Source organism: Typopeltis vanoorti, chromosome 11 (genome assembly GCF_054136105.1).
Source record: "Typopeltis vanoorti isolate ZY-2024b chromosome 11, IOZ_Tvanoo_1.0, whole genome shotgun sequence".
In the NCBI taxonomy this organism is placed as follows: domain Eukaryota; kingdom Metazoa; phylum Arthropoda; class Arachnida; order Uropygi; family Thelyphonidae; genus Typopeltis; species Typopeltis vanoorti.
In genome coordinates, this window is record NC_143559.1 from 136,436,650 (window position 1) to 136,449,070 (window position 12,421).

Genomic DNA, 12,421 nt, shown 5'->3' on the forward strand with positions numbered 1-12,421 from the left:
ATCCAGGAATGCGTTAGCAGAGCTAATCTCAGGTGGTATGGTCACTTAAACAGAATGGGCGAGGAAAGATTAGCAAAACAAGTGTTCTCTGCCAGGTTGGCAGCAAAACGACCCAGAGGAAGACCAAGATATAGGTGGATTGATACGGTACAAAGTGCCTTAGACGATAGAAATATAAGATCTGATAATGTTGGAGTGATGACAACTAACAGGCTGATTTGGAGAAAAATTGTAGATAGGAAATTAATAATGATGTAATTTTTTTTTTTCATGTAGTACTATCATATCCTGTACACCCCTTGAGGGTACATGGCAGGAATTTAATGATGATGTTCTAGCAAAAGTCCTCCGATGACTTCTGTTTAGCTAGTTTTACAAAGTGTTTAGCTTTCTTACATTTGTCTCTGTATTCTCTAAGAACAAAAGCTGACTTATTTGCCAGGAACTTTTGATATGCTTTCTTCTTTTCCTTCACTGCCTCTTTAAATTCCTGTGTCCACCATGGAGTTCTAATTTTTTTATCCTTGCAGACAACTTCACCACATGTCACTCTAGCTGAATCAATCGGGGTTTTCTTCAAGGCTTGCCACTGAATCTCCAAGGTTTGGTTCCTGTTCTCAAACTCTCATTTTTTCTTCAATAATCTTTGTGTATTTTAGTTTACATTTCACATCTGAGAGATGCTCAACTTTTATTCGCTTTAAAACTTTCTTACGTGTTATTCTTTTCGATATGAAATTCAATTTTATCCTGCTCAAGGCTAAATAGTGATCACTTCCAATTTCAAATCCTCTGTACACTCTGGTGTCCTGCACCAGGGAGACAACATCACTATCAACAATAACATAGTCAATGAGACTTTTCTTATTCGTAGCCTCTTCTCTCCATGTGAATTTGTGCACATTTTTATGTTGGAACATGGTGTTAGTAATAACCAATCCATGTCCTGAGCAGAAATCCAAAAGATATTTGCCATTATTATTAGCTTTGCTCTTTTCTCCAAATTTTCCCAAAATATTTTTGTATGTCTCACAATCATTTCCTACTCTGCTATTTAGATCACCAACAAGGACCAACTTTTCCTTTTTCATTGTATCAGTTGCTTTTTCTAAAGCCTCAAAAAATTCCTCCACTTCTACCTTAGTAGAACCTTCTGTGGGGCCATAGGCACAAATAAGTCTCGTTGTGCAGTTCCCAATTCTCATATTTGCCCACATTACTCTATTTGAGACTGCCTGCCATTAGCCTCGTATTTTGTGTTGAATACTATGGCTACTCCTTTTCCTTGATTGTCATTGCCTGAATATAACATTTTGTATTTATTGCTCAGAAAGATCACCAGTTTTTGTCTTTTTTGTTTCAGTCACCCCTATTATGTCGATCTGGTACTTATCTAATTTCTCGGCTAGCTCCATTTCTTTGCCATTCAGGCTTCTTATGTTGATAGTATTGATCTTTAACTCTGGTGATGTTGAGTTGGGGTGTGCTTTCAGATTTGTTCCAGTAGCTGACTTTTCGCTGTTCGCCCTGGTTCCCTGGCAAAAACAACGGGGGCCTTGTTTAACTAGTCAACGCCCCAGCCGGCATGAAATTTTGTCATGTTGTACCATCATTTTTTATTTTGGTTTAATCAATAAGAATACAATTTGGTCGGCTAAATCCCAAATTTTCAGCCTATTCTCGTTCGTTCAGTATCCAGGAGATATCCAACAGGGTGCACCACAAGAAGGTGAGGATCGGTCATTAAGTCAGAAGCCCTGGTCGGTTCTCTGCATTCCTTTAAAGGATAGTGGAGGTCTCCTCTCAGTTATACAGCTTTCTTATGTATTATAAAACATGAACTGTATCCTTTGATCAGGTGCCCATCTGATGCAAAAGTGACCTATGTATGGTAAAATACTAGCATATGCAAGATTTATATTATAAGACAGATGGGTACTGACAAACAAAAAAAAAAGGGGGGGAGCATATGAAATGAAACAATATGAAGCATACAAATAAATACACATAACAAATTGTACAAGATGATTTGCTTCTTCATCAACCCACATGTATTCTTACCATGCCTATGAATCATCTAATTAAGTCATTGGATTAGCTCCTCCCTGCAATTATTTACTGAGCTACCAAATGCTTAAGGCTATTGTTTATTATTGATTAGTTATTTAAGTGCCTCTCTAGCGCAATTGGAAGAACGACAGTACATTGCACCCTTCGACTGGAATAGGCCTAAGCTCAATTCTTGTCGTGACGGGATGAATCTTTATGTGGACTTTTTCAATTGAAGGCGAGTTAGCCGATCTTATATAGAGCTAGCCGGGTTTTTTCTCCTGGCAACTCTGGTTTTTCCACCCGCATACAGACAAATCAGCCCTTCAAAACATATGCAATTTACAGACAAAAAATACTAGTTGTGGTGGTGGGCAGTAGATGGCGTTGATGGAGATGATTGGTAGGAGAGATTCGGTGTAGTGGTGGAGGCAGTTGTATAGTGGGTGTCCTCCCGCAATGAGTCTTTGGACTCCTTAGAGGAGTCACGAATAATAATAATATTTTGAAAAATGTCTTTCCTCTAAGTGTTTTATTTATTTTATTTTTTTTTAATTATTCCCATCATACACATACCAGCCAACCAATTACAAAGTTATTTAATACCATGTTGTATATCTTTTAGTCTGAATTACAGTACATGTGGTTTGGCATAGATTGCACAAGGAGTTGGATTGCATCTATGTCTATGTCTATAACATACCAGGTATTCACCCAGACAGTCCTTTAACTGGCTCAGGCTTGAGAGAGGACTTTGCTCCTAGATCTGTTGGTGTTCAGATCTGGGCTTTGTGATAAACAGGGAAGATGAAATTCGCAGTCATGCTCACTGAACCACTGCTGAACAATCAGTCAGAATGGCAGGTGTCATAAACGATACATTATTTTCAAGCAAGATTATGCAATTCCTCAAACACTCCATGTGGTAGAGGTTACTGGCTGACACTATTAAATGGCACTGTATCCCAAATAAATGAAGCAAATTCTGGATATATTCCCATTGTTTTTGTTCTTCAAGACTTGTCCCAATAAAATGGCTGCACCTGTTCACCGGTGGACCAATTAACCATAATCAATATGGAGATCAAGCACAAGACACTATATTACATCTGCAGTTAAACTGCAATTGTAGATTCAATCAATACAAAAAAGAGTGGGATAAGCAGATCATTCACAAAATAATAAGATGGAAAAAGGAAATATCTTTAAAAAAATTCTGCTTCAATGAATGGCAGGAAATACTTATTCTAGAAAGCAGTACTATACAACTCCTAAATTTAACAAAATTTGGCTGTAAATAATAATAACAACAATAATAAATAAATTGGAAGATTACACACTCTGCCAAAAACAATATAGAATATGTTCATGAACACTTGAAAAATGCCCCAGTAAGTGATCACTGGTAATATTTACTTTATCTGCTGTGATTAAGCCATTAAATCCTGAATTTCCTGACATGTATCTTTTAAAATGTGTACAAAATACGGACATTAGCAATAATGTGAACTTTATTGTGTAGTAATCACTGATCAACCATTTTCCACCAGATAAGTGGTAGAATATATTGTCATCTCATACTTCTGTCTTCTAGGACACTTATGATTGCATACCTAGATCTCAGGTCTTGCCATAGGTCTCTTTCCTACACAATTTAGCATCACGTATCTGTTTTGCTAAATGTTTTTCTCTGATTTTGTTTATGCAAACATACCACTTTAGATTAGCTCTGCTCACACATTCCTGAGACAAACAATCTCAAGTTTCTAGCATTTTTATTTTTAATATGATTCTGCTACTAATGCTATCTGTTAATCCTAATTTTTCTCAGAACTATCATATCCAGTCTAGTCTTTGATCAAATGCTTTATTTCTAACTCAATTCTCAGATCCATAAGTTAAAATGAGTGTGAACACCATCTCATATATTACTAGTTTAGGACTTTGGCTCATTCTCATATCAAAAGCCTTTCCACATTTCAGGCATTTGATATGCTTTCTGCTTTTCCACAACTGTCTTAACTTCTTGTGTCTAACACTGAGTTGCTGTTTGGTTTAAGATTATGTATTAAGAGTTTGGTTAGTTTTCGAGAGTAACAAGGAGGAACTAATTTTGCTTAATTGCCACGAGGATTAGATAGGATCTTTGTGTTTATAGTATCTTAATTGGTTCTTATCGCTAGAGATTGAGTAACATAAGTTAGTTTTGTTTCCTTGGAAATCAATAATAGTAACTTTTTCAATTCCAGAGGTGTATGTTGATATCTCTGTCATGTTTTTGTTTGAGTTTCATTTTAGTGGAATTGAAGTATTCTGATATGGGGATAATGCAATCTCACTAATGTTCTAATAACCACTTTTTGAAATTCCTGTAGTTTTAGTGTTTCATTCACTACATAAATTATCTGATTATCTTCAAATAGGGAGATCTTTAATTATAAATCACTGTGAATGTGTGTGTATATAAACTTACCTTCTGAATATCTGCATGATTTGGTCCTGATATGAACTCTTCTAAATCAGCAAGTCTATTAGTTTTAGCATAAGCATATATTAACTCTGATTCTACGTAAGATTCACGAGCCTTTTTCCTTGACATCTGCAGGTATCTCACTAAGTCTTCCCAGCTATCTATAATATTGAAAATTAGATCAATGAGATTTACAATTCACATCATTAGAGAAATAAAACAAAATCATACCTGAAATCAACCATGTTGACTTCAAATATGTACTTTACCAAATGCTAAAATTCTCACAATGACTCCAATAAGAAAAGAAAAATTTCACTTTCAGAAAGCTTAAACAACCATAAAAAAAAAAAACTATAACATTCATAACTTAATGCAATCAGTAAGTCAAGTTGAGCCTGTACAACTATCCAGTAAGGAACAACAAGGGAAGATAAAGATGAATGATGTTTCCAGAAATATTCTAAAAACATTGGTTATTTACTGGCCCTCAAATGCAGCTAAACTACTTCCACACTGTGCTCAATCTCCAAGAACTTACATCCTTCCTAAGGTACACAAAAGGTACGCTCAAGGAGTTATGTGATCAAGATCAATTTCTGCATTGTCATTTCTTTGGCCATTGTTCACAGCAGAACTAGCATCCAATATGTCTAACATTTCTGCCAGATCTACAGGAACCAACAACAGTTGCCCCTTTACAGGCAAACTGCAATTAGCCAAATGCAGTTCATGAACCTGCTATTTCCCATCATCTTTCATTTCTTCCACCTCAGTACTGTGGAGCAGCTTCCCCTCCAGTGTGAAGCATTTCCAAAGGATTCCAATCTCCAACAGTTCAAGAAGAATATCAACAGATTACTCTAATCCCCTCCCACACATGGCATTTGTTTGTCATAGGCTCTTCTGCTTTGAGTGTGGGAGGAGGGGAAAAAAAAAAAAAGACTTGATATTTGTTTTTATTAGTCAGTTCTGATAACTGCTCCTTTCATAAATGCCCCAATCAATGATAATTTGCAGGACAAATTTCCACCCAACATCAAGGCTGTCTTTTGTCCGTGTACTTATGTTCTGACTATTTTGTATGGTAAAATAGTTTTTATCTACAAAAATAATGTACATCCATGGGGCTTACCACTATCCCCATGTATTGTTAACTTCTGAATGGAAGCTTTTGAGCAATGTGTCCTAGATTACTTTAAAGTGTAGTGCTTGTATTTTAATGATGTTTTTGTTATTGGGCTCAACAGTCACCAGACTTTAGATGCCTTCCTCAGCCACCTGAACAGACAAAACACACAATTCACAACTGAAAGTCAAAACATTTGCACATTACATCTTTCCACCAGCAGTCTCTCCATCTTATAGTAAGCCTACACATACCTAATACCTACACACAAAAAAAAGGCATTCACACTAAAACACAAGGCTATAAAGTCTACTCCAATGAACAAGAACTAAAACATGAATTAAACATTATCAGCAATACTTTCCTAAAAAAAAAATTGCTACAGTAAAATTTCTATCAACACATTTTTCACAAGACCACCTAAATATAAAATAAATAAAAAATATTACAATAAACTTATAATCATTCTATACATTAAAAGGGATATCAGGAAACATAAAAGGGAACTCCTCCAAGGATTACCTTTCCCTCCCCTTGCCCACCTTGGAGTGTACCATATTCATACATAGGTGAAACTTTATGCATGAATTCTATCTGGAAAAAAGGAACAAATGAAGATTAAATCTAACTATGGTAAAATCTGGCTTTTCTGATCATGCCCTGGTTACTCTATACAGAAGTGACTGGAAAAGCATCTATTCCTTTCATCACAACAAAACTTAGTATGTGAACAAATTTAAAGAAGTCTGAAATTCTAATCACTGAAATCAACAATGGTGTCAATTGTTGATTTGAGTGATCAATCCAAACATGAATCCAACTTGTTCTTCAGCAAGTTTCTCTTTCACAATCCTTCTCAACTGTTTCTCAAGTATACTGGCATAAATTTTAACAAGAACACTCAGAGAAATACTTCTGCAATTCTCACATTGTTTCATTTTCCTTTTTATATATAGGTACTATGAGAGCTCTACTCCAATCATCTGGAATTCAACCCTCTGTCCAGATCTTCTAAACTATGAAGTGCAGCCACTGTAAGACTTTTATACATCTATACTTGACCATTTCTGGTCAAATGTCATCTGCTCCAGCTGCCTTTTCTACATTTCAGGCTTTTGATGGCATTTTCTACTTCAGGTATGGATATGTATTCCTGATTGCTTGCCTGGTCAGTTTTTTTACTACTATGCTATCACTGATTGTTTCATTTAGCAATTTTTTGAAGTAATTATCCATACTTCAAGGATATCTTTTTCTCGTTTCCATGTTACTTTTATCGTCTCTAATTAATTTTACAGCACTCTTTCATCCATTTCTAAGCTTCTTCAACAACCTCCAGAATATCTTGTCTCCTTCTTGATATTTATTTTCTCTGTTCTCACCAAAGTCTTCCCATGACTTTTGTTTAGCTAGTTTCACACGGTGTTTAGCATTTAGTGAAAGCAACTGAAAAGTTGCTTTCTCTCATAGCGAATACAGAGACAAATGATAGAAAATTAGTTGCATCAGTTGTATTCTCTAAGAGCACAAGCCGACTTATTTGCCAGGAACTTTTGTTATGCTTTTTTTTTTCTTTTCCTTCACCGCTTCTTTACCTTCCTGTGTTACCATGAGTTCTAATTTTTCTATCCTTGCACACAACTTCACCACATGCCTCTCTGGCTGAATCAATCAATGTTTCCTTCAGAGCTTGCCAGTGAATCTCCAAGGTCTGATTCCTGTTCTCAAACTCTTTCATTTTTTCTTGAATAATGTTTGTATATTTGTCTACAGTTCACTCAGAGCTGCTCAACCTTTATTCACTTTAAAACTTTCTTACATGTTCTTCTTTTCAATATGAAATTCAATTTTATCCTGCTCAAGACTAAATGGTGATCACTTCCAATTTCAAATCCTCTGTGCACTCTAGTGTCCTGCACCAAAGAAAACATCACTAACAATAACATAGTCAATGAGACTTTTGATTCCTTGCCTCTTCTCTCCATGTGAATTTGTGCACATTTTTATGTTAAGACATGGTTTTAGTAATAACCAGTCCATGTCCTGAGCAGAAATCCAGCAGGTATTTGCCATTATTTGCTCTCTTCTCTTGCTTTGCTCTTTTCTCCAAATTTTCCCAAAACATTTTTGTATGTCTGACAATCATTTCCTACTCTATTTAGATCCCCAACAAGGACCAACTTTTCATTTTTCATTGTGTCAGTTGCTTTCTCTAAAGCCTCAAAAATTCCTCCACTTCTACCTTAGAACCTTCTGTGGGATCATTAGGCACAAATAAGTGTCTTTGTGCAGAATAGTGAAAACAAAAATAATGAATTAAAATATGATCAGTGATGGAAAATGTAGCATTACAAAATTTGCACACAGACATGTCATCTCCCCTCAGAAGAGTTCGTGAGATGACTATGACCTATATGGAGCCATGCAAGAACAACTTCCTCTGTTCAAATGCTGCACAGGATAGGCTGCTATAAGTTAATTTCAGATTTTATTTGATAGAGCTTATTATTAGTCTGATTCTATCTCAGTGGCAGTTTTTGTGTAATAATTTATCAGTAATCTGTAAATGGCACAAACAGATGGATGTTTGAGAAATGAGCTGACCTAGCTGCAGTATCCTTCTTAATCCAAACATGGTCTGGAATCCAACAGAAGTACACAAAGTATAGCTTCTATAACTGAAAGTGGAAGCAATGGATTCAAGAGAGCAAATTCTGCCTAAAGGCACCTTTGGTAGCAATGTAATCTGATGCGCACAAGGGCATTGGTAGCAAATGAATCAAAATGTATTTTGTGCAGAAGGAATGATGTAGAGTGGCCAGTTTGACAGAAAGAAGAATTTTTATAATGCAAATGGACTGCATCTAAATGGCTTTGGTGTTAGGTGTCTAGAGAGAACTTTGTTTATTGAGCACACTGAAGCACAAATTCAGGAAAGCTTAATTTGAGTGGAAGCAAGTGAATGTGAGAATGACTAAGGAAGGAATCTAGTTTCTCAAGCAAGAAGTACTGAATAGGGTAGTCAATTCAGGAAGTAAGAGTCACTGATGTTCTAAAGGAGCTTCAGTTTCTATATACTAATTCCAGAAATATCAGGAACAAGATGAGGAGCTTTTGGCATTGGTTAATGTAACCTCACCAAAAGTTCTAGGCATTAGAGATTTGGTCAACAGCAAATGATGTAGTTACAGGGATAGAATGTGAAGGATTTGGTATTTTCAGGGAAGATTGGGGGGGGGATACTGCTGAGTAACTGCAGCAAAAACGAACAGGAGATAGATGTGAGGGTGGCTGTTTGTTTGAAGCAGTCTGGTGTGAGATCAAGGCCAGTAAGACAAAATATACAGTTGGTTGTTGATGTAGGTCAGGGGGATTCCACTGATCTGGAAGACATGCAGCAACAAATTAATATGAGTGCAGCTCAAGTGATTATTATGAGGGACTTAAACTATGGAAAGAAGGACTGAAAGGAAGAAATGTGGCAGGAAGGAAATGGAATTTATACACCTACTGAGAGATAATTACTTGAAGCAGCATGTGATGTGGAGGACTAGGGTATGAGAGTATTGGACCTGACCATAGGATCAGAAGAGTTATCCATAACCAAGGTGACTATGTAGTCTTGACTTGGGAGATTATAAAACATGAGGAATAATATGTCAAGAAGAGGAATATGTGGAACTACAAGGCAGGTGATTATGACAAGCTTAAGAGGAAGCTTGAATCTGTGCTATGGCATAAAACCCTGCACGGGAAGGATATCAATGGTGCATAGAGATGGTTAAAGAGAATGCATCTAGTGGAAACAATATTAAATTGTATACCTAAGGTAAGGAGGATTAATCAGGTAGAGTCAGATGGATATAATTAAGCATGAGCTACAGAAGAAGAAAATAATGCTGTGAAGAATATATAAGGTGAAAGGTGACCAGCAAACTCATGAGCAGTACAAATGTCAAGCAGAATCACCATAATATGGAACGCAAAATCAGATTATGAGAAGAATCTAGCTGAGCATGCCAAAAGAAATCTCAAAGAGTTCTTTCATTATACAGCAAGTAAGAGGTGGAATGACTAACATTAACGAGTGCTGGTGGTAATGAGGTGACAGAAGCAGGTAAAATAGTTGAGTTACTGAGTGACCACTTTGCAAAGGTATATCACCCAAGAGAGGTTATTGCTGTAACATACATCTGTAACAGACTGATGTGGGAACAATGGTGAATGAATTAGAGGTTCTTAAGATAATGAAGAATATCAATGTAAATACAGCTGTAATATACAGATAATAAACAGATGTAATATACAGACAGCTATAAATACAGATATCAAAAAGTGTTATATGAAGGTGCAGAATCAAGTGACTAGTGGGACTACTAGTATTTAATTTGATAATGATACAGGAAATAACCTGAAAGGAAATATTCAGTTGTTTGCTGGTGTGAAATTAGGCAGAGAAATAGTAAATCAGGGTGATATGGAGAGCTTGCAGGATGATTTAAAAAGCTGTCAGTATTATTATTATTACTAAGAGAGACCTCCAGGGAGTCAGTCATTGAGAGAGGCCACATACTACACTCACCAGCTATCATACTTATTCTTGAATTAATTCATACTGCTTGCACTCACAACATCCAATCACGCAATACCCAATGACAGAAAAATCTAGCCCTCATCCCCCTTCTTAGTGGCATTCATTCTCAGCTTCCAAGGATGACCTCACATCCTTTCCATATCCTCAATAAAATGTAAAATTCTATGAACTAAATCCTATATGATCCTTTCAGAAGTTTGTAAATCTCAGTCATATATCCCCCCTCTTTCTCCTGTCTGCTAATGTCTGCAGTCTACAACTTCTCAAACTGTCTTCATACTCAGTATTCCACAATTATATCATTTTTAACACTCTCCTTTGTACTCTCTCCAATATGTCAGAATCACAACAGAAACCAGGAGACCAGACCTGTGAACAATAGTCCAAGTGAGGTCTTATCAAAGCCTTGTAAAGAGGCAAAATGACATTCTTATCCTTACTTGTGAACATTTGTTTCAACATTGCAATTATCTTTTGAGTTGTATTTGCAATCTTGCTACATGGCCATTGAACTTCAACTTCCTATCTGCTAACACTCCAAGATCCCTAGCCTGATCAGTTTCTTCTAACATAATCCCACCAATATAATAAGACATTGGATATCTAATCATGCCAAAGGGAATCACTTGACATTTACTGACATTGAACTGACGTTCATTTTCCCATGCTCACAATTCCAGCCTATTCAAATCATTCTGCAAGTGCTACATATCAGCAGCATTCCTTATTACTCTATCTTTGCATCATCAGCAAATAGCTGTATGTCACTTGTCAAATCCTTCTCAGTATCATTAATGTACAGATTGAACAACCATGGACCAAGCACTGTGGTACACCACTGGTTACCTTAAATTTTGCATACTCAATATCCCCCTGTATACCACTTTTTGATATGTCAGTCAGACATCCTCTTATTCATGCAAATATTCTATTACCTAGACCCATTTTCTCCAATTTATACAAGTCTATCATGCTGTATTCTGTCAAAAGCCTTAGCAAAATCCAAAAGTATCATGGTGTATCCATTCCCCTTGTCTAGTTCAATGGTAAAATTGTTATAGAATGTGAGCAAGTTGATAAAATGACCTTCCCTTAGTAAACCCATGTTGTTCATTGCAAAGTAGAGATTCACTGTCAACCCATTTCTGAATGCGAGCCCTAACAAATTTTTCAAAATTCTTCACCACTCCTGAGATACTAATCGGTCATTAGTTGGATACATCAGTCTATCCCCCCCCTCCCCTTTTAATAGTGATCACAGAAATTTCATGACTTTTCAAAGATTTTGTTATGACACCTCATTTAGCTGTATTCATAGTTTTCATTCACAAGCACTGAAGATGCTTTGTTTTATGTTGCATTTTAGTTAAATGAGTTAATATTTTGATTAATAGTTACTGTGGTATACATTGAAAAATTCTAGAAGCCCAAATGTTAATTTATGGAAGAAGTTTCACTAACATCTGAAATGAAGGGAGAAATATTAAATTCCATTATGTGCAAATAATGATGTATCAGTAAAAGCCCCTTTCTTCTGAATAATGTGAACTGCCTGTTACTACGAAGTTTGTAACAGGTAGATGTTACAAACTTCATAGAAAATTCTTCAATAATGCATTTTTCAATAATTTTATTAGCATATGGATGGTAACAAGTTTCAAAGAACTTACTCCAAACTGATAAGTTGTTTCATTAATTCTTTCAATTTAAAGGGTAGTGGATATGTGATAAACAACAGAGAACTATCTGGATTTCTTTACATCATTAACTACTATACTGGTCATGAGTGTGTCCATGTGTAACTCTTGATAGAAATGCAATGAAGATGTTTGCTCAAAAATAACTTAATTACATCAGATTTGTACAAACGTAAGTAGCAGACCATCACCAGTATCTTCACTCACAGTATAAAATATACTGGCATACAAGGTTCTCAGCCTAACAATGAAAACACGAATTTATAATTTCAAAATTATTTTTATTTTTCAACATAATCTCCCTTAAGACTGATACATTTATTCCAGCAATGCTCCAGCATCATTATCACATCCCTGTAGCAGTTCTCAGTAAGATCTGCAAAATACCCCTCTACAGCTGCTTTTCACCTCCTGATTCGAAGTAAAAGAGTTTTAGTTTTGGGAAGAGACAGAAGTCAGAGGGAGCCAAATCTGGGGGAATG

At 36.0% G+C, this 12,421-nt stretch overlaps 1 protein-coding gene across 1 annotated transcript in view; it reads right to left on the reverse strand.

Annotated features, from left to right (window-relative positions):
- Positions 1-12,421, reverse strand: part of Chc (clathrin heavy chain) — a 533,133-nt gene that overhangs the window by 128,409 nt on the left and 392,303 nt on the right. Inside the window, exon 22 of the mRNA XM_090400150.1 lies at positions 4,523-4,680. Coding sequence (XP_090256276.1) covers positions 4,523-4,680 — 158 coding nt within the window. The remainder of the gene's footprint in view (positions 1-4,522; positions 4,681-12,421) is intronic.